Source organism: Metarhizium acridum, assembly GCF_019434415.1.
Source record: "Metarhizium acridum strain ARSEF 324 chromosome Unknown scaffold_276, whole genome shotgun sequence".
Classification (NCBI taxonomy): domain Eukaryota; kingdom Fungi; phylum Ascomycota; class Sordariomycetes; order Hypocreales; family Clavicipitaceae; genus Metarhizium; species Metarhizium acridum.
In genome coordinates, this window is record NW_027094025.1 from 1,387,384 (window position 1) to 1,407,758 (window position 20,375).

General features: G+C 49.2%; 8 protein-coding genes across 8 annotated transcripts; 6 read left to right on the top strand and 2 right to left on the bottom strand.

Moving 5' to 3' along the window:
* Positions 1-23: 23 nt before the first annotated feature.
* Positions 24-1,896, top strand: J3458_013429 (uncharacterized protein). Its single transcript, XM_066120436.1, has 2 exons — positions 24-471; positions 567-1,896. The coding sequence occupies exons 1-2, from the start codon at positions 337-339 to the stop codon at positions 756-758; spliced, it is 327 nt and encodes a 108-aa protein (XP_065974724.1). The 5' UTR covers positions 24-336; the 3' UTR covers positions 759-1,896.
* Positions 1,897-3,703: 1,807 nt separating this feature from the next.
* J3458_013430 (uncharacterized protein) lies at positions 3,704-4,339 on the top strand (the record flags this gene model as incomplete). Its single annotated transcript, XM_066120437.1, has 1 exon — positions 3,704-4,339. One exon carries the CDS (start codon positions 3,704-3,706, stop codon positions 4,337-4,339), a length of 636 nt encoding a protein of 211 aa, XP_065974725.1.
* A 4,565-nt stretch (positions 4,340-8,904) lies between these two features.
* Positions 8,905-9,353, top strand: CDC23_1 (Anaphase-promoting complex subunit 23; the record flags this gene model as incomplete). Its single annotated transcript, XM_066120438.1, has 2 exons — positions 8,905-8,986; positions 9,040-9,353. 2 exons carry the CDS (start codon positions 8,905-8,907, stop codon positions 9,351-9,353), a joined length of 396 nt encoding a protein of 131 aa, XP_065974726.1.
* Positions 9,354-9,558: 205 nt separating this feature from the next.
* On the top strand, positions 9,559-10,417 carry CDC23_2 (Anaphase-promoting complex subunit 23; the record flags this gene model as incomplete). Its single annotated transcript, XM_066120439.1, has 3 exons — positions 9,559-9,605; positions 9,660-9,786; positions 9,836-10,417. 3 exons carry the CDS (start codon positions 9,559-9,561, stop codon positions 10,415-10,417), a joined length of 756 nt encoding a protein of 251 aa, XP_065974727.1.
* A 462-nt stretch (positions 10,418-10,879) lies between these two features.
* On the top strand, positions 10,880-13,762 carry CDC23_3 (Anaphase-promoting complex subunit 23; the record flags this gene model as incomplete). Its single annotated transcript, XM_066120440.1, has 6 exons — positions 10,880-10,977; positions 11,042-11,539; positions 11,594-11,717; positions 11,790-11,973; positions 12,024-13,048; positions 13,114-13,762. The coding sequence occupies 5 exons, from the start codon at positions 10,880-10,882 to the stop codon at positions 12,965-12,967; spliced, it is 1,848 nt and encodes a 615-aa protein (XP_065974728.1). The 3' UTR covers positions 12,968-13,048; positions 13,114-13,762.
* J3458_013434 (uncharacterized protein) lies at positions 13,163-13,537 on the bottom strand (the record flags this gene model as incomplete). Its single annotated transcript, XM_066120441.1, has 1 exon — positions 13,163-13,537. One exon carries the CDS (start codon positions 13,535-13,537, stop codon positions 13,163-13,165), a length of 375 nt encoding a protein of 124 aa, XP_065974729.1.
* A 1,191-nt stretch (positions 13,763-14,953) lies between the features above and the next one.
* On the top strand, positions 14,954-16,016 carry J3458_013435 (uncharacterized protein; the record flags this gene model as incomplete). Its single annotated transcript, XM_066120442.1, has 2 exons — positions 14,954-15,252; positions 15,302-16,016. The coding sequence occupies 2 exons, from the start codon at positions 14,954-14,956 to the stop codon at positions 16,014-16,016; spliced, it is 1,014 nt and encodes a 337-aa protein (XP_065974730.1).
* A 271-nt stretch (positions 16,017-16,287) lies between these two features.
* J3458_013436 (uncharacterized protein) lies at positions 16,288-20,124 on the bottom strand. Its single transcript, XM_066120443.1, has 3 exons — positions 19,953-20,124; positions 18,410-19,845; positions 16,288-18,344 (listed from the first exon to the last, which is right to left on the bottom strand). Exons 2-3 carry the CDS (start codon positions 18,564-18,566, stop codon positions 17,002-17,004), a joined length of 1,500 nt encoding a protein of 499 aa, XP_065974731.1. The 5' UTR covers positions 18,567-19,845; positions 19,953-20,124; the 3' UTR covers positions 16,288-17,001.
* Between the last annotated feature and the right edge of the window lie 251 nt (positions 20,125-20,375).

Genomic DNA, 20,375 nt, shown 5'->3' on the forward strand with positions numbered 1-20,375 from the left:
CCACCAATGGATGGGGTAAGGGGGTGCGAAATGGTAGTCTCAGGCCCGTGTCCGTTCTGTCCCCCACCTACAATTCTTGGTCGCCAACTTCTACCTCTTTGGTTGTTTTATGACTTCAATCGTAAATACGTGCACCGATTCTAGCTTTTCTTGTTGTCGTGTCACCTACGGATACTAAAACGGTACGTGCTTGCCGCTAGGTATTATCCAATAGCCGGCTGCGATTTGTGGAGGCGTAAAATACAGAGACAAATGTCGCGTTCCTGAGAATACGCCCCTTCACTTTCCCTTGTCGCAAGTTCGTCCCCTTCAACCCCAACAGCCAACTTCTGTCAAATGTCAGTTGCTTCAACCCGCATTTTGCGACTTCTTCGCAAACAGGCAAACCGGAAGGACAAAAAGTGTCTTTGCGCGCCCAAATATGGTAGAAGACCAGCAGGGTTCGGAGGGCGCAATGTTGAGTACTCACCGGTGAGTGTGTTGCGCCCATGCCAATTCTACAACTCGACTTCTCAACAAAGTCCTGCCTCCAATGTTAAGGCCTTCAATGTGCTAAGGATCGCAAGTATTGTCTGTGCAAAATATCCTTCCTCTCTACAAAGACTCTGTTCAGAACTTGGCTGAAAAAAGCACCCGATTGCGTCCGTGCAGCCAAAAATGGCTGTTATCGGTCATTGCAATTTGCCTCCACAGCAGAGGGTTATTACTGCCCCCGACGCTTCGGGGCCGCCGGGATGGCTGCCGGAACGCCGGTCTAATACGAGGCGCGTACCATGTTGTCTCGCGGTCTTGTCCAGTTCACAAATGCGAGATGTTGCCCTCTTCTTATGATCTACGGCTGCCTGATCCAACTCGCGTGAACATTACCAGGTATACACGTCAACGCGCCTGTAACCCAAGATCTATCTCAGCACAGCCGCCAAACAAGAACCGAAATGTGTGCGCTCAATATAGCCTCGGAATGGCTTCTGCCAGCGACGTACACCCCCAGTTTTGCAGGATTAATCCAACTCCTACCGGCGAAGCCTGAAGTCACGCACCAATTGCATTGCCGCCGTTAAACATGCGGGCGAAAATACCACAGCCTCACTATGCGATTGGTAGTGGCGACAGCCAAGTGTCATTGCAGAATGCCGGGGCCGTGACACAAAGCTCATATCCCAAATACCAAGGCTGTAACGCAATTGCAGGGCCCAAGCCGCCGTGAGAGGCTGTGGTTCGAATAGTTTGACGTTCAATATTCTCTTTTTTAGGCTCGATTGGAGTGACCCCTCCAATGTGCTGGTAGGCGCTGCAACCGCACACTAGAGCTCAGAGCTACAATGACTTTCTTGCGTCCTTCATAATCCACAGCCATGCTTAGCCGCTCATAATTTAACAAGCTGTTTGTTATTTTCCAAACATGTGTCTGTCTACAAGTCTCGCCCCCCAAGTCTTCTCCTGAGGGGGAGAAAACATTATGTGATAGCATACAAAAGGCATTTTGTGCGCTCTGTGGTCAAACTAGGCGGGTTGCCTGCGTAATTTTGAATCAAGTCGAGCAACAGCACTTACTGGCTCTCAGCTCCAACTGCATGATAGTAATCATGCAGCTCATTCCTCTCAACTTCTCGCGGGCAGCACTCTCAGAAAGAGTTGAACGATGCAAAAAACAAGTTGTACTGGCGAATATGCGCAATTTTTGAGGTCACTGAGGGGTGCTAATATTATTTACAAGGCGGAAATAAGTCCTGTCCCACTTCGTGCGTGTGGCACAGTACTCATTCTGAAACATTCGACCATGCCCACCAAAGCGTCTCTATTGTTGCACGTAACGGTTGGTGTGCCAGTGTTGTCAGAGCCGTGCGTGACTTTGCTCATGTCTGCCCTGTGGGCAATTTAGCCTCTCCATTTGGGCTAACAGATGCGGAAGGAAAACTTGTTGTGTAACAGCAGGTTCGCATAATTCTATCTCTGCTTTGTCTTTGACCGGGCAGAGACCTTTGTCATCTCTTCTGCGCGACGGGCTCGGATGTTCCTTAAGCCGATCCCACACCTCCTGCAGCTGGGCTCCTGGATTGAATATCTCAGCTGTGGACAGACATGCCAGTGCTCTCCCGATACCAACGACGTCGTCCGCCCTACCAGCCAAAAGAAATGTAAGCGCCAAGGGCTTCGCCGTTGTGCGCTCGGCTTCCTCTACTCTTATGCCGTGCTGTTCTCCCATGAGAGCGACTTCCTCATCGCCCGGGACAAACATCTACTTCCTGCAAAGGTGCAATGACCTGTGTGGGGAATGCTCGTCGGGCAGTGGACACGGAACCCAGCTATTCCAGGATTGACCGTCGCTTCATCCGCGACATGCGTATGAGTCGTCTAAACAAGATATGCGCCCATCCCAAACACCTCTGTGCGGCTACAAGTCTCAGTGGGATCAACACAGCGACTACTTCCAGGAACACTTTGCTTGGCTGGTCTACGCAACCGTCCACATCACCATTGTCTTGACGGCAATGCAAGTCAGACTCGTGACTGGGTCCCTGGCCCACGGTGACACGTTCCGATCTGAATCGTACGGCTTCACTCTCTTTTCTATTCGAGGCCCCTTATTGCTGCCTCGCACAATATCCTTCAATTTGGTTGGATCTTCACATGTAGCTGGATGAAGGCCGTGGAAGAAGAAACGCTACGCTGACGTCCGGCTCTACTAGCTTCCAATGTTTTCGAGCCAGGCGAATCCCCTTGTTCAAGTACTCTTCGATGCTAGCTGTGGTAGATAATCTGTGTGTATAAATGACCCACGTCTTTTTTGCCGAGAATATGAGCTGGGTATGATTGCGTTTGGGGTCTAGGAGTAACGGAGTGGAGATGGCCCGTTGCCTCTCAGTTCTTGTGCCGCTTAAAGTAGCCTTGCGCCTTCGTCCTTGGAAACTTGCTTCCCCATTCCGTTTGGTCCAGACGATGCCGTCTACCTCCACCACCACCCGACATTGATTATCGGCACGGCCCGACATAGTAACTTCTTGTGAAGTAGGAAGTGCCAGGACCCGTATATTATTTTGGCGACCACGTACGATGTGACAACCGTGATGGGTGCGGGGTTATGAGCGGCATACCATGACACGTCATTGACAGCCGAGGGTCGCACCTGCAGCGATCACTGCATCGTGTAACGCAGAAAAGGACGGCGTATGCTATTCAGAGTGTGTCCCGACTTCGAAAGTCGAGCTGCAGATTGAGCGGCTCTGTGAGCGACCCCGCGCCTGCACCCGCGCACCGTAGTCGAGGACAAGAGTTTCAACCGCAACTTCGACTATTTCAAGATTCAAGGCAGAGCGGAAGTCATGAGCCAGTGGTAGAACTGACACCGCGCGGACAAGGCGTCTGAGGTCACAGCTGTGACCAAGGCGCAGCACTCGAAGGATAAGCTTTGAGAATCAGGAGGGGAGGAAAGAGGGGATGGCGAGGATGGAGTTGTCAGGAAGACTTGGGCAGGTTGGCGGCGCATCCGGCACGGCGAGGGGATGACCATCCAATCAAAAAATGCCAACCTGGCGATGCATAGGCACTTTGACGCCCAATTACACATGTCCATTCCGAAACGCGAGGGCAGCAATACGTGGAGCAGGTTTTGGTGGTTGGCCAGCACCTGCGAGGCGACCCGACGGAGCAACAAGACCTCGTAGCCACTCGTCATCATCCCAGGGCATGCCGAGTTGTGTGAATGCAGGGTTCCGCGTCCCAAGAACCTCTTGTTGTGAAGCGGCAAACAAATTATTACAGGCACACGAAAGAGCTTATTAGCAACCTAAGGCGGCGGCATCGAGCCATCGCCATCGGGCCCTGGTTCGCCACCATTCAAGCCCCTAATACTGAGAACAGGTCGCTCCTAATGTCGACAGCTCGAATAAAAAACCGACCGACGCGCGCTTTGATACGACCACGACCGGCTGAATTTACTTTGCCCGCGGCATACCCCAAAGCTGCGGGTGACTTTGTCGCTGCAGGATGCCATGTCACGACGTGCGTGAGAAGGAGCTTGACTTTGCCATGGCTTCATTTTCATCCAGATGTGGCTATGCGCCGCATGTCTGTCTCGGCTTGTGTCGTGCTACCCTTCCAGTCTAACTTGCTCAAAGTACAGCAATACCACAGCTTGACAGGATTGCAGGGGTCCGAAATGGGACCGCAGTGTGATGAGCCTGGACAAAAAGGTACTGTAAACAGACTTGGCTCGACATACGCAGTAGAAGAGAACATAGAGCCACACTTCAAGCTGCGAAATGACACACGCAAGTTCCTTCGCAATCGAACCCTGACTCAACTCCTACTGTCCCCAGTAACACCTACGAGCCCATAGACATATTTTATGCATCTAGTTGGACAGGATCATTGCACTGACGGGCAGAAGAAGCACTGTTGGTTTGAGTGAGGCGACCTCCTCTGTATGGAATAAACCACGAAATAGCATAACATTACCAAAATTTACGGGTTTATGGATCTGACATATAATGTATGTTTCCCTCGTGTGTCCCCCAAGGCAGACTGTCAGAATGAACTGACGTGCTAGGATGCATGGCATTCTATCCATGCCTTTGTTCCATTTGACCCAGCTGGTAAAAGTTAAGAAGGGAATGGTCACGTGTGTTGTTGTGCTGCTTCCTCTTCCTCTCCTCTTCCCCCTCTTTGTATCCGAATCAAACATTCTTGTTTATTCATTCTTGTGCATCTTGCAGTCGTCTGTTTTGTCCATCATTCACAAGACGTCGCGGCCAACTCTGTCTACTCCATAATCCCTCTGGTATCATCATATTTCCTACAGGATGTATGAGTGCGAGACTTGCACACGAGAGTTCAACAGCGCTCACTCCTGCGAGCAGCACATGAAGGATACAGGTCATTTTGGGCCACGGTTCGAATGTGAATCTTGTACCCGCGAGTTCCGTTCCGTACATGCAGCCCAGCAACATATGAATTCCTTAGGCCATTGGGCGCCAAAGTTCCCTTGCGAGACCTGCTCCGCCAAGTTTCACACTGAGAAAGCTGCTGGACAACACATGCAGGCTAGAGGGCATTATCAATACCACTGCAAGGCGTGTAACAAGAGTTTCCCAAATGGCAACAGCCTCCAGATGGCAAGTACCTTGACATATTCAATCCGGGTTTCTAGATTCTTTCAATCTAATCATCCAAAGCATCTGAATTCCAAGCTCCACCGGGGGGCTAATGTTCCCTGTCCCTTCTGTCGAACTGGCTTTACAAGCGCAAGCGGCCTTAGCCACCACCTCGAAACCGGTTCCTGCAATAATGCACCTTCACTCAACAGAGAAAAACTGTTGGCACTGGTCCGAAAACGCGACCCTCATGGCGTCATTACCAATAAACAGATCGGGTGGCACGACGAACAAAACACCACCTACGAAGCGAACCACCTATCGTACAACGGGGACGCCTGGGAGTGCTACATCTGTCACCGTGAATTCAAGACCCTGAATGGTTTGAACATGCATCTCAATTCCCCTAGACACAAGGGAAAGATTTATCATTGTCCAAACAAGCGTGGGTGCGCCAAGCAGTTTGTTTCATTAGCTGGATTCTTCAATCATTTGGAGAGTGAGACCTGTTCGTTCATGAGGTTCGACAGAGTGCAGACGCATGTGAGCACTATCCTCAGTGGAAGTAAGTTGATTTCTTTTTGATGTTAAGTCGGCCTGGCGTAACGTTCCATTTGTATTGGGAGAGGAAGAATGGGGCGCCTGGCATGAAAAGTAATGTCTTCCACGGCCCTCAGTCTTATATTGGAATTACACGCTTGCAGTTTGAAGGAAGGTTGCAGCCTCTCGGAAATTTAACTAGGGGGGAAGCCCCTAAGGGAATTTGACAAAAATAAGGTTGCATTACAATATATTACCAAACCAGTGATGAATATCTCAGCCCTAAAATATCGAATTGTGAACGGATAATTGTCTACTAATATTTCACCAACCAGTATCGTAATGTTGGCCGCCGTGAACCCATGCCATGTGCGCCGTTTCTGGTTTTTTTCTTATTGTGTCATCTACGGATGCTACCTACCTATACTCCAGCTGTTGAGCTCTCTAGTTTAGTTGGAGTAGAAATATCCAAGGCTATGGACGGTGTTAAGTGTCGACTTATGTTGCCTCCATATTCTTGATACCGCTTTGGTCCAAGTAGACCACTCCGCATCCAAACGAAACGGTAACCTATACTGGACAGCGATGACTTCAATTCAAGTAAGTCAAGTTTGGGGGTGTAACTTGAGTACTTGAAATAAAATCCTCTGTGAACTTACTTAACTTGGTTCGACTTGATTTACTTGATACGTTAGTCAGCATTAAGTTATTGTTATAGTGCTACGGTACTACCGTCCCTCCTCTTCACCCAAACCCATCCCTTCCCCGCCAAAACTAACAACCTCACCCACCGTGATCGCTTGATGGCCCAGCCAGTTCCGCAGACACTGTATTTCCTCTGTTATTTCGGGGCCTAAGTTGTGTCTTTGCGAGCGTAATGTTAACTTCGTCACACTGAAAGTCCGCTCAGGATCGGCAGACATCGCAGGAATCATCAATATGTCAAGGGCAAACTTGCTCAAGCGTGGGTATTCTTCTCGGTGGTCCTTCCACCACAGAATAGGGTTCAAGTTCTCTCGCCGTATCGGTCCTTGCCTCATGTAAGCTGCAACTTCATCGTCTTCCTCCATCATGTGCCGATCCTGGCTCTGCATCCACTGGTCGAATTGACTAGGCTCGGCTTGCCGTATCGCTTTTGCGGTTACGATTTTTACTCGATCAGATGGCTCATTGGCTGGATAGTGTAGTTCAAAGTATTCCCGAACGCTCTTCTTGGCGTCTCGCAGCCATACCAGCTGCTCGCGGCTGGTCCAGTTCGCCTCAAGCCAAGACACGTTCCAGCGCGGGTGAAGAATAACGGCAGCTGGGTAAAGCGGGGACTGGCCAAGTCGAGTGTACTCATCGAGTTTTGACCAACAGTTATTGATAGAGATTTGTATGCATCGTCGGTGGTCATCATCAATACTCTCAGCTTGCGAGATTGTACTAGTATATTCGTCTCGAGTGTGCTGAGGCAAGTGTTTCTCGCATCCGTGGCACTGGTCAGCTTGTAGCCCACTACATCCTGTAGTACTATTAGCAAATAGACTTGAGGCGAGCGAAGACGACTAGAAAATCATACTCGTGGCTACCGAGGCTCGCGCATTCCGTGGCTTATTAGCACCTGCGTCAAGCGGCGAGAAGATCAGCTTGTGCTCCTCGAAGACGGTAAGCAAATATTCCATTCGATCATAACTTCCCACAAGGCGCCGTAACGGCCTTCCTTCGCCCAACCCTGGCACCGCATAGTGATTTCGTAGAGCGGTTTTAACAAGCTCTGCATCTCCGTCAAGAGAAGCCAGTCATGCGGTGAGAGATGATCTTGGATAGGCACACGTTGTCGGGGCTCTGCTGCCTTGGTTTCGAGATACGCAATGAAGTGGTCAATCTGCTCTCGTTTTCGAATGGCACGCTGGATCATCAGAAAGGTTGAATTCCATCTGGTCTCATTGTTCTGCATCAGCTCGAGGTCGATTGCTGCTCGCTTCTCCTCAGAGAGTTGGTAGTCGTCATCATCACGTTGGTTGTATGCCAGAGATTTCATCAACTCTCGTCGTTGCGGAGAAGCCCTAACGAATCGGACGATGCTGTGCAGCTTGCCGACGGCGCCGCGTTTTCGCCAAAGTCGAAGTTCACGGAAGGCCGCCTCTGTGAAGGCTTCTCGTTCAAACGAGTCAGCATCTTCTCCCCAGAGAAGCGCCTGACCTGCAAGGCCGGTCATATGTCCAAAGCATCGTGTTCGGTGGTTCCTAATGTCCTCCTCGGTCATCGCAGGAGACAGTTGACGAAAGAGGCTCACCAAGCATGTATCATGTGATGAGGCATTGTCGCAGACACCCGCACCAATCCGGTCGCGTGTCAGGTACTCGACGAAGACGCCGTATATTGTCGTTGCTTGGTTGTCTCCCGAATAAGATCCCCACACGCGACGGAGGGCAAGAAGCCGCGATTGAACCTCATAGGAAGCGTCGAGATAGTGAGCGTGGAGCCCAAGGAGGGCGTAGCGGTTGAGAGAAGTCCACATGTCGAAGCTAAAGATAATCCTTGTGACTGCATTCCTCAATTGAGTCGATATTGCTCCCTTCTTTGCCTCAAATAGTTTCCGCACGGCATCGCGAACCGACTGCCGACTCCACGGCACCTCCTTTGCCAATGATGCATTGTGGCAGGTCGAGAATTCTTCGCAAGTAGAGGTTCGATGGCGCTGTGAAAGGAAGGTTGGCAGTAACGATCCAGCCGACTCTCAACTCCTTGGCTTTATTAACATTGCATCTTGCAGTAGGCAGCTGCACGCAGCGTCGTTTCGAGGGAGGGTATGTAACAGCGCAAACAGAATCGTCCGTTCGAGTGATCAGATGGGACCTAGATGTGGTAAGACGCAGAAAGAATAAATGTCCAGCGCGCACGGAATCACATACCTCCGGAGGTGCTCAATTGGAGATGTGGTATTCGACGCGACGGACGGCGAACTCTTCCCATGTCCATCACATTTGGAGCAGACCCAGTAGGACTGCAACGTCCGCAAATCAGGGCTGACTTCAGTGAGGAAGAACCCGTGGGCTTAAACCCAGCTCCGCCGGCCTTTGCGATTTTTGTTTGCTATATATTCCTCAGGAGCATTTCTAGAGACTGCTGTTGTGCTGCCATGGCGGGACGATAGCGGACCGCGGATCGCTGCCACTGCTTGCCAAGGCACAACTTGGACTCCAGCTGAAGCTTGACGCGTACCGATGACAGTAAACAAAACAGTGGAATTGTGGGAACCAGAAAGTTCGAGTACAGCGAAGGCAGCATGCAGGCATACTGGCGGACCTTTGAATACATGTACACGGGAAAATACCGCGAAGAACCGTGTATGAAGCTCAATCATCCAGGTACGTCGTACACTCCCAACCACGAGACCACGATGTGGGTTCATTCGGCCTAGACGACGACGAGCTCTCCAAGGACGTTCGAGTGTATCAGCTGGCCGATTACTTTGAGGTGGACGGCCTTAAAGACTATGCTCTGCAGAAGTTCCAGGCGAAAATCACCAAGCTATGGGTTAGTGAGGTGTTTGTTGATTGCATAAGAGATGTTTACCGATCTACAAGCGATGAGAAGTGCAAAATGAGAGGGGCTGTGGTTTATGTCGTACACCAACATGTGTCTGAGCTGTGGGGGAAAGGGCCTTTTAAAGAGCTGCTCCGTGAGGGGGGTGACTTTGCGGTGGACTTGATGAGTAAATTGGTTGGAATGTGAGATGGAAACTATCATGGGAACTGCCCGTTTGATTTGGTCATCTGATATGCCGTGTTTTACGTAGGACAGCAACGTCATGTGATAAAGCACAAAGTTGAGTGCTGTTGAGACATCAGAAAGTGGCGTTTCAACCCCGCTCAAACATGAATTGTGAATCCCTTGATCCAACTTTAGCCCTTCAAGGTTTGAGGATTCGTAGCTGAACATGGTTCAATACGAGGCACCCTGCGAAGCCAGGCGGCAGATTTCAGAGTGAGTGTATCAGTGTTTGCCCAACACAACTCAGACCTGACTTTTTTCCCTCAGGGCTCGTAAGTCGGGGGAATTCTCCGACCTCACGTTTGTATGCGGAGGTCTACGAATTCCCGCACACATGATCATAGTGTGTCCGCAGTCTCCAGTTATCCATGCCGCATGCATCGGCCCTTATCGAGTAAGTATGCTGAGTCGAATACTTTGATGCTTGCTCATGACGCATATAGGAGCAGGAAACAGGCGGCTACGAGATCAAAGACGTCTCGTTCGATATCGTCCGACAGATGGTGGAGTACTTGTACACAGGTCAATATGAAGTGCCGTCGTCTCAAGACTCCGATGGCAAAAAGCACGATGCCATTTTGCCTCTGGTATTTCATGCAAGAATGTTTGATATCGCAGATACATATCTCATCAAGGGGCTGCAATCGCTATCCGCGACCGAATTCACGAGATCTGCCACGCGCGAACCGGATGACTGCGCGTTCTTGCGATCCATAATCGACGTCTACTCTTTGCAATGCGAGTCCAGCAAAATACTTCGAGATATAGTGGTTGAATCTGTAAGAGAGCGAATCGCCCGACCCTGGAATTCTAGCGCAGAAGAAGTGCTGGATGAAATCACGGACAAAATTCCAAAATTCACCAAAGATCTTCTCAATTCAGTCTTGCATCAGCCAGTTTTGGGTAAATGTTCTTGTTGTGGACGCGAAAAGCTGGTCCCAGTGGTTCCCCTGCAGTGCAGGTGCAAAAAGTGTGGTAAGGGAGGTGCGTCAATTTTGGGAGACCGGCATTACGATTCTTTCTGAGCTATAACGGCAAAGGAAAATAATCTGGAAAGAGTGTCAAGAGAAATTTAGGTAGCAGGTCCGGACACAACCGCGTGTAATCTCACGTGGGCTTCTCATGGACTGCTGGAGATGATGACATCTTTTCCAAAACTTTGTACAAATCTTTACTTTGAACAGAAACTATCCAAAATGTACCTAGCTTCAATGCTAATTTTGCAGACCGATTAAGTGCAGCTACGCTGGCTGGTTATCTAAGTGTAAATGTGTATCTGAATTTTAAAGGGCCACCGGTATGTGCTGGTTGACGTATCTTGCTCGCGAATGCCGCGCCAGCATAAATGTTGGCGAAAACCAGGTAACCAAGTCGATTGGACCATATGTCTCCCGAAGAGGTAGGCGGTGGGAAGGGGCATAAGGTTGTCGACACACGCGTCACCACATACTGTCGCGCGTTATCAGAACCTAACAACACGCTAAATAATGAGTCTCTCGGAAGTCCAACTAAACCAGCTTCGAGGCGCACTGCAACGGTCTGTTCTAGACTGCGCAGAGCGATGTCTTTATTTGTCTGCTAAATGGTAGGATGCTTCACCTATTTGCTGCAGTTTCGGTTACTAACTTTTTTTTTGGGGACTTCCGCAGGGCGGCTGAATTGCTCAACGCCCTCCCAGGTCATGGAGTTGATGGGGCAAGTTCGCATTCGCTCCCGAACCCCATCCCAACAACGGGCATTGCTGAGCAGCATCTGGAACTCAAGGAGGTGCCAAAATATCTCAAAGCGAAGGCTCTTTTCGATTGTCACGAATTCCAACGCAGTGCGGCCGTTTTTCTGCCAAGCAGCTTCTTGGAGCTTCCAACTCTGGCTTCACTACGTGAAGCTCAACCAAATAGAGACAACGCCTCTGCCTTTACAAGAAATAGAGTCAGTCAAAAAGGGTTGTTCATTGCTCTATACGCACAGTTTATGGCGGGGGAAAAGCTGAAGATCGAGGAGCTTGGACAAATTCTCGGTATTTCCGACGTGGGCACGACTGTAAACAAGCAACTCGTGCCAATTAAACGAGCGTTGGAGCTTTGGTTCAATAATGCATCTCCCGATAACCTTCAACATGAGACCAGCCACGGCTGGCTAGAATACCTGTTCCGTCTCTCTACATCTTGTATTTCATGACAAGTGGCTAATGCTGGGTATAGATACGGCTTGATCATGGTGAAAGAGGGGATCAACGATCTGGCGATCGATTGGCTGCTGAGGAGCGTGTCCCTATATCCTTTGAACTGGGGTGCGTGGGAGGAGCTGAGCGATTTAATTCATGATGTGCGACATGTATGCTCCCCTTTCTCTTCGGTAACAGCTGGGCCGCAGTCAGGAACTCACAACCCAATTTAGCTTCAAAGGATTCAATGTCGGATGAGCCCGAGTATCATGGGTTTCATTTTCTCCATATACTGTCGACAGAGGTTGCAGCAAGGTTCTCCTTCCCTTCTAGCTGAACTTTCTCAGCTTCAGAGTATTTTCCCCGAAAGTTTGTTTCTTCAGGGACAAAGAGCTCTGGTGTCTTACCAAATGAAAGGTACTTACGTAGCATACTTCTTCTGCATTCATATTCTAAGAACTTCATAGACATATATGAGGCCAATTCGATTTTTTGGACAATGACTCTATCCGACCCCAGGCATTTGGATTTTGTGGACCATTATTCCAACGTCCTACACACTCTTGCCTCTCGAGAAAGACTGGCTTTCGTTGCCCAACTTTGTTCGGCTGTCGACCGCTACCGTCCCGAGACATGCTGCGTTGTTGGTAATTACTACTCTTTGTGTGGACGTCATGATGATGCCGTCATGCTGTTCAGAAGAGCTCTGGTTCTCGATCGCCGTTTCTCCGGCGCCTGGACATTACTGGGTCACGAGTACACGGAGCTGCAAAACATACACGCCGCTGTAGAATGTTACCGACGTGCGATCGATCTTAACCAACACGATTATCGAAGTTTCGTTGGACTTGGTCGGTCCTACGAAACCTTAGATAAAGCAACATTCGCGTTATACTATTACCGTCGAGCAGCAAAACTGCGTCCAAGGGACGCGGATTTGTGGCAGCTAGTTGCCAATTGCCTTATTGGGTTGACTTTGCTCCATGAGGCTGCTAAAGTTCTTGAGCGCGCCCTTACCTACCTTGGACCGTCAACAAACACGAAAGACGTGTCGAGTTCTCTCAAGCATTCAAGGAGCAAACGCTTTGAGGTGCTCTATCAATTGGCTAAAATATACGATGAGACGGAAAATCGGGATGAAGCTACGAGGCTCCTCGAGCTTTGCGTGGAGGAATATTCTGCAACTCAAGAACGCAGTGATGCTGATGAGAGCATGACGGGAAATGTCGGCCGCTTGATCATACCGAAAGCGCTCTTGCTTTTAGCAGAGTGGGCAATTAGCGATGGTGACTTTGCAAAAGCCCAGGCCATGGCTAGTCGCATCGATATAGACTGCGAGCTTGCAGCAGATGCACAAAAGATACTTGAAATTTGTACCTATCGAGACAGCTCAAGCATCATTCATCACTAACGTAACGCGCATACACACCAGATGCTTAATGAAATCATGCCAAGGAGCGTTATGTAGGAGAGGAGGTCGAAGGCAGTATCCGTGAGTTTAATATTGCTTGGACATAACATTGCTTGAACAACTATGGATCTAACTTCACGAGCTAGCTCCTAAATATAGATACATTCCCGCCTGCGGTTTGCCCTCGAGCCTCGCTTAGATATTAACTGGGAAAGTTGGCACATCATTCTTAGTGATCATAGCATGCCTCTGCATGTACCTTGCCAGGCCTCTCATGCTATTTTCCAAGTATGTCTGACGATCAAGCTGAGCTTGAAGAGTTTTGTACCTCTGCAAGACCGCACCGTGCTGCCGCACAAGCGCACGCTGTTGCTGACTTCCTGGCACTTCCCGGTCGATGCGTCGCTGAGCATCCCGTGCCTGGCGCTTGACTGAGTCATACTCCCTCATGAAAGCATCCATGCCTTGCTGATTAGAATACCACTCTTGGTAGAAAGAACCTCCGAGGTCCCAACATTCTTCGGCAGTACGGGGGTATGAGGCAGCAGGGTACTCATTAGAGCGGCTCATTTTGAAAGAATGCTAGGACAGCGTGAGATAAACCAAACGTTATATGGACACAAGCGAAGAAATTACCTTTTCGAATTTTTGTGTGTTAAGAAGTGTAAGTCGGAGAATAATGCAGTACAGTATGTTGTATTGAGCGTCTTGGAGAAGGAATTTGTTTTGTTTCGTTAAGTAGGACTGGTCAAATTTATATGTGTCGTCAAGCCTATAATATATACCTTCAACGAAGCCGGGTCAAGACTCCAAAGCAGCATGGAGACAGGCCCCTCGACACTCATGGTGTGACTCCCATGATGAAACACAAGGTAGAACCAACGTTCTTCTCGAAGAGCCGGATAGGATCTTAGAAATCAACCTCCGTCCTGGTAATGTCGGTCAGTTGGTCAGATTGTCAACCGCAAAGCGAATCGCCTTCCAAATGAGGTTACATTGGATCAACAAGAGTTGACCTGACAAAGCGAAATCGGCCGGGCGGCTATAGAAAGATTCGTCAGGCACAAGTGTGATGTAGCGAACTGCCTGTCCCGCAGCGACAACCTATCAAGCGAGCAGTATGTAAAGTAAGCGCCTTGTTGGTCGTTATCGCGATGGGACCGCTGCAAGAAATATGAGGGCTAAAATGGGTCGGTTAAAGGAGCCAACCATCACGATAGTCAATTTTATTTCTCGCTATCACAAGTCAGATCCATCTGGTCTAAATGAGAAATTGAACTTTCTCGAAGCCGTTTAGTGAACGCGGCTGGGCATTTCCTTCTGCTACAGTATAACAGGATTCGTACATTAAGAGGCGTTTCCTGCCATGTTGGTTCCTGGGAACGACTTCACATCCAACCAACGATATTGCTTTCACTTGCTGCCTGGAATGATGGCGCCAACAAGGCAACCAACTCACCGTCACTCCTGCAGGAGCAGCCTCATTATAAGTTCTTTTGTTGGACAAATTACTCCATTGTTCTCGTCGAAGATGAGATCTCATGCATGGCGTGCAATGTCGGACAATTCCCTGGCTCGGGAGGAGTCTCGCCGATATGTGATAGCCATAGTGGGCATTTGTGATGACACGGACTTTGTGCATTGATACGGGACAGGTTCTTGGTCGCAAACGTTTTAGGAAATGATATGTTATTGAAAGCAGGTCGGCCAACACCCGGCACCTGATAGGGGCGTGCAGAAAGTCCCACGATATTCAAATCGTGGGACTTTCTGCACGCCCCTCCAGGTGGCCGACTTCCCTGCGACCACACTGATCCCCCTGTCCTTTCCAGCTCCAGGTCATCTGGGCTCACTTACAAGTTTAATTAGCAAGAAGTATGTCGATACAATGGAAGAGCTCGTTACACTGATGAAAGATGCAAACACTATCCATCCAATCTCTCGCGCCTCTTTCCCATTTTCCATTCTCTCGTGTTATCAGCCAAGATGAATGTGCGCCTGTCGAAGCTTCACGATAAGTTTATGCGGCATGAACTAGTTCAAAATCCCGATTTCGAGAAGTTTATTACGGAGGAATCGATTTCTGGCGATCAGTGGACTTTGCGTCTGTCTTATACTGATCAAAATCACGCGCGTATAGAAGACCATTTTGACATTCAAGTGATCGATCACCATTCCCTCCCTCATGTAACATGCAGTCTGACACGGTTCATGCACCGTGGTGGCCTTCGAAAGGACACGAGGGAGGCATTATTCAAGCCAGGGAAATGGCTTGGTCCAGAGCTGTACGTCTTTACCCGATGCAACTGATCTTGTTGACTGATTATAGCATAGAGTTGTCAACCCGATTCAACATCAGAGCAAATCACCACGGCCTTCGTCGACCAGAAGCCTTGAACATCCCCCTCTGACGACCGTTTTAACGACACAAGACTCACGAGAAGACTCACGAGTAGCTACACGCTCACCATCTACCCTTACACAATCCAAGCTCACCTGTAAACCGAACCACCGGACCACGCCGGCTTCCATCGGGAGCAGCAAAAATAACAAAAAAGAAAACAGCGTGGAGTACAGCATTCTAACTATTGTCAAAGCATTCGTTAAGGTCATCCAGATTCTTGTGAGTAAGCCTAAAGACTCACCGCGAAACCGATTGGCAACAGTACGAAGATGTTTCCGCAGGACTATTGAAAAGAACCCTTCTTGCCAGAGTGTGTCGCTCCTAAATACGTGGGAGAAATTGCAAAATCAAAACGTTCCAGTAGACGATGTTTACTCCAAGACGAGTTCTCATATTAAGAATCTTGAAATCGGCGTAGGCTGTACCAAAAATGTGGCTACCTACATTGCTGGTGTGAGGGACTTGTATGGTTTGGACAAGACGGACAATCCGCCACCCAAGGTCCGCCAAAACCGAGGAAGGCAGCGCTTGGAACTAGGCTTTGATCGCATCATGAAATTGATTAAAGCTCTAACAGCATATTATGAAGGTGACACTGACATTGCGATGAGCATATTCACTTTCCTAGAAGGTAAACTATTATGAAGCGCCCTGTGGTATAATCTTGCTAACCGTTCAAGTCGGAGGATTTGGTTTTACTAGGTTGGGCTGCATCGCGAAGGAAAGCGAAAATTTCTTGCACGACGGAATTCTCGCCTTAATTGATTTAGTATTGCGACGTTTAGCTGCCCAAAGTACAGCTACTGGGGAAGAAACCATTCCGCTACTCAACCCGGTTGCCTTTCAATGGTGGTACGAAAGAGAGAATTGCAGTTACGAAGATATGTGTCAAAGGTTTGACCTACTGGCATTTACCCGGCGATGAAAGCAGGTATTGCCACCGCTGTTTCCATGGCCTACAGAGCAGTGCACAAGTTGCGCGTTCTTCACCATGACGCACAGCCCCGTAATATCCTATACAATACGACTAGTCGTGGGTTTATGGTTGTGGATTTTGAACGCGCAGAGTTCCGCTGTCGCCGGCCGTTGGCCTCAATTGAGCCGAACCTGAATCGGAAGAGAAAGCGTAGGGCAGTACAGAAACAAAAGAAGGACGACTTTGCGAGAGAGCTGGAGTCTGCCGTGGCAAATGCATTAAGTTGTGTCGCGAACTTACCCTTTTGAGAACCGGATCTACGTGGACGACGTTCTAGCTGTGATAACTGACGGTGCTGACTAGATAGATTCGTGGCTTCGATTTGGATGGTCGATCTTTCGTCATGTTCATCTCTGGGGTTGTCTGTATGTACAGATGGAAAAGGGAGTTATTATGGAGATCAGTCTTCTTGCGGAGCCCCGTCTCCGTACGCACGCTCTCATCATAGCATTAGAACATAATGTTGGACGAACAGCACCATAGCAACTATGGGAGAGAAGAGGAAGCTGCAACAACCAGCAGCCATGGCCACTGCTTCCCGCAAAGTCTGACCACTGGCAATCGGAATACTCTCACTCTGTCATGTGCGTTGTGGACATGGGCAAGTCGCTCCTAGTTTGCGGGTATAATCTTCACAACGATTGCGTATTATTTTCAGTCTCTACGTCCATCGCTTTGGGGCTCACTGTCTTCGCTAGACGTTTCCACAGTCTCCTGGCAAGTACGTGCATTGTGGCCGACCTCGCCACATGTGCCACAGTGCCGTCCTCTCCTGTCATTGCGTTTCCTCCGACTGCTTTGCCGTACATGTCGCTTAACCTGCCCGCTTCCCGTTTTTGAATTATTAAGCTTGGAAGCAATCCAAGTCTCTGACTTATTTTCCCTCCTCCATGCTTGTAGACGGTGTTCTTCCAGCTGGGATAATAGACGGTGTTGACCAGATAGATTCGAGACTTTAACCTGGATAGTCGACCTTTCGCCATCTTCGCCGCTAGGGGTATTTATATTTAACGCATCCCCGCAACTGATGGTACTAGCACTAGATCGGGTTTCAAGACCGTAACCTGAGTTGGAAACGTCATACTCGGGCTCACATCCCGTACTCGGCACATCCTTGCTCACAAAGTGCTGTAACAACGATAGTGCTTCTAAGAGGGCTGCGCGTAAAGTCGAGCATGATGTGCATTGGCTAGCGTGCTTCATATACTGCATTCCGGGTAAATCTTTCGTCTGCTGTGGTGGTAATGGCGAACAACTTGCCTCTGCTTTACGAGGTTGACGCGCTGTGGCTTCTTCGCGGCGACGAGAGCTGTGCTGTCCCGAGGGGCACGTTGGCACAAAAGCACAAGCGTTCGAGTGAATGTTTGCAGGAGCGCTGAGCAAAGTCACATTCTGAGCTGTGGCAGCATCTAAGCCTCTCTTTGAATAGCACATAATGGCACGTTCTCCAGAGCCATTGTCGTTCCAATTGGTGTTATCTTCATGGGAAGAATCACTGCCTTCATCAGCGGAAGCCAACTTTGGCCGCTTCGTCTGCCGTTCATCAGTTGTTTCAACACCGTCATGGTCATAGGCTAGCTGTTGTTTAACATTCGTGTTATTGGGCTGTTGATCCGCCTGCAGCCAACGATGACAGCTCACATCCTTATCACGAAGATTCTCAGGCGAATGGGTCTCAGTCCTGGCTCCAGCACGAATTTCGCCTGGAGATGGCAGGAATAGCGGACATGTAACGTGATTGCTGTTGTTTGTTGATGGCCTTGGTGAGTCCACGGTGATGCACTCTTCGACTCCGAAACACGATTGCACTTCGGCCGATTGCCAACACGCCGTCTGCGCTGACTGCAATGCAAGACTGCTTGAAGTATGGGGATGCTCGTAAACCACTTGACTGGCCTCGTTATAAGCAGAGCAGGTATCCCCGAGTTGCAGAGCTGCACAAGAGTCGCTGGATAAATCGACAAGTGTAGGATTTATAAACATCGCATCATTTACTTCTATAACATGTTAATTATGTCTTCAATTTGAATAGTTAGTCCGACAGTATCGTCACCCGTCATACCATGATTCTCTGACCTCTCAGTTACTGCCTCATTTTGCTCGGAATTCTCCTGAGGCACCAACCCCCTCGTATGCGTCTTGGGCATAGAGACCTTCTTCGATTTTGGTAACCGTTGAAGACCTGGATCGTAGGACTTGAACTTCAGCGGTTTGTACATGATGTAGTGGAGGAAAAATGTCAGTGAAACTTTTAGTCGAACGAGATTCAGGGACAGAATATTGGAGAGGGAGGAGCTGCTTCTGATATAGACGAGAGGCAGAGTCGGGCTCTAACCAGGATCACATCTTCGTGCCGTGTTCTTGCTAAAAGAGAAAGCGGACCATTCCGACCTGAATTATACCAGTCATTCCCTATGCAATCGGCTCCTTCCTGTAATTTTCTGGCTGTTCGACCCCCTGCATGACGCGCCGTGACGACAAATCAAGGCAGGTGATATGAGTGCTTCGGGGCTACAAAGTCCCCCGGAGCCAATCGCAACACGTACACTGCTAAAATGAACACAGGAATTCATGTCGCGATGTATACTGTGGCTGGTTGATCAACACGTCAGCCAATCCCTTGGTCGGAGAAGGCCAATGTGACAAAACGGTCCGACTCAGCTTGTTTAGGGGTGGCAGCTTCGTCACCGCACCTTCTGCCGCAGCTAGTGGGAAAACTAGTAAGCCTTGTTTGTCTTGCCAAATGCAAACAATAGGAAAACGAGGCAAACTGGTGCCGCGTAACCTGCCAGCTGACGATCCATGACAAAGTATGTTCTGTCTGTGTGTCGCATTCACTCACCATGATGTTGATGTAGTCTGACCTCACAGTGTACCTCAGGCATAGTGAATATTAGGGTGAGGGCGTTCGGCCTACTACTGCTTGATCGAGTAGATGGGGCAAACTAGTCATCAAGTCCATAAAGTGATGGACAACGTGCTACATGCATCTCCGGAGGCCTGTTGGTCGGCAAGGTTCGTAGCAACCCAACCGTTCGTTCTTGTGACTGGGCGGACGAAGATGAAACGCTGAGGTGTCGACATTTACATCATGTCGTAGCTGCCTTCTGTTGATCTTCACCTTCGGCCAGTCCCCGAAATGAAGCCGCCTCCCATCCGTAGCAGAATGATCGAGACCGCCATCGACCCAATTTCCTGTCTGACTCTGCAGCCAATCTTTTGATGTCGATGCTTTTCTTAGATTGGTGTCGTAATGATTACCCTCCCTGAACTCCTGGCAGAAGTCCCAGCGAGGTGATGAGTGCAGATACGAGCTGCCGGCTGAAATGCGTCATCCTTTCTTCCCATGATTGGAGGACTTGTGATGGTTATTTGCAAAAGTTCTTGCCTTCTTGAGTAATTCTGAAGGGGCATGACGTGTTCCCAATTGTGTCGAGACTTCTGCACTGACGAGAGTCTTCAGATAGTTTTTCCCTTTCGGGTAATTTTGGAAGAGGTCTGCGAGGTTGGTCAGCTAGAGAACATCGAACCGACCATTTCCAAACGAAGATCCCAGTCACTAGCGGTCGGAAGAATTCCTCAGCTGCGCCCCGGGCATCCCGTACTTTGTGGAAGGAGATACGGAAATCATGAAAGTATCAGAGTATACAGCGCTTCGGCTGCGTTATGCGGTGGTAATGTTCCTCCTCGTTTGTCGTGTTGATCGTGGTGTCGCGGGCAACGTAAAGGTTGATGAGTAAGCCGGCACTAAAGAAGAAGAGAAGGGTTACAAGAACAACTTGAAGGGACTCGACGGTACTTGTGGGCGGAGTTGGCGGGACGGCCGCTTTATAGGCGACGCAAAAGCGGCGAGCGAAGGAGGGGCTGAGAATTCCCCGATAAGGGAACCACCGGATGTGGTGGGCCAAGACCACCATTTCCCGAGGCGGGCAAGCCGTCGTTTTTAATACTTAATTAATAAAATTATACTTAACTTTAAGTAAGTAATTAAAATTGTAATTAAATAATAAATATTAAGTATTAATATA

Bases quoted from the DNA above. Each gene is read 5' to 3' on its own strand.
- J3458_013429 (XM_066120436.1), top strand. From the start codon at position 337: ATGTCAGTTGCTTCAACCCGCATTTTGCGACTTCTTCGCAAACAGGCA. The intron at 472-566 runs GTGAGTGTGTTG...AAGGATCGCAAG, and splicing joins GCAATGTTGAGTACTCACCG to TATTGTCTGTGCAAAATATC.
- J3458_013436 (XM_066120443.1), bottom strand. From the start codon at position 18,566: ATGTACAAACCGCTGAAGTTCAAGTCCTACGATCCAGGTCTTCAACGG. The intron at 18,345-18,409 runs GTATGACGGGTG...AACATGTTATAG, and splicing joins TGAGAGGTCAGAGAATCATG to AAGTAAATGATGCGATGTTT.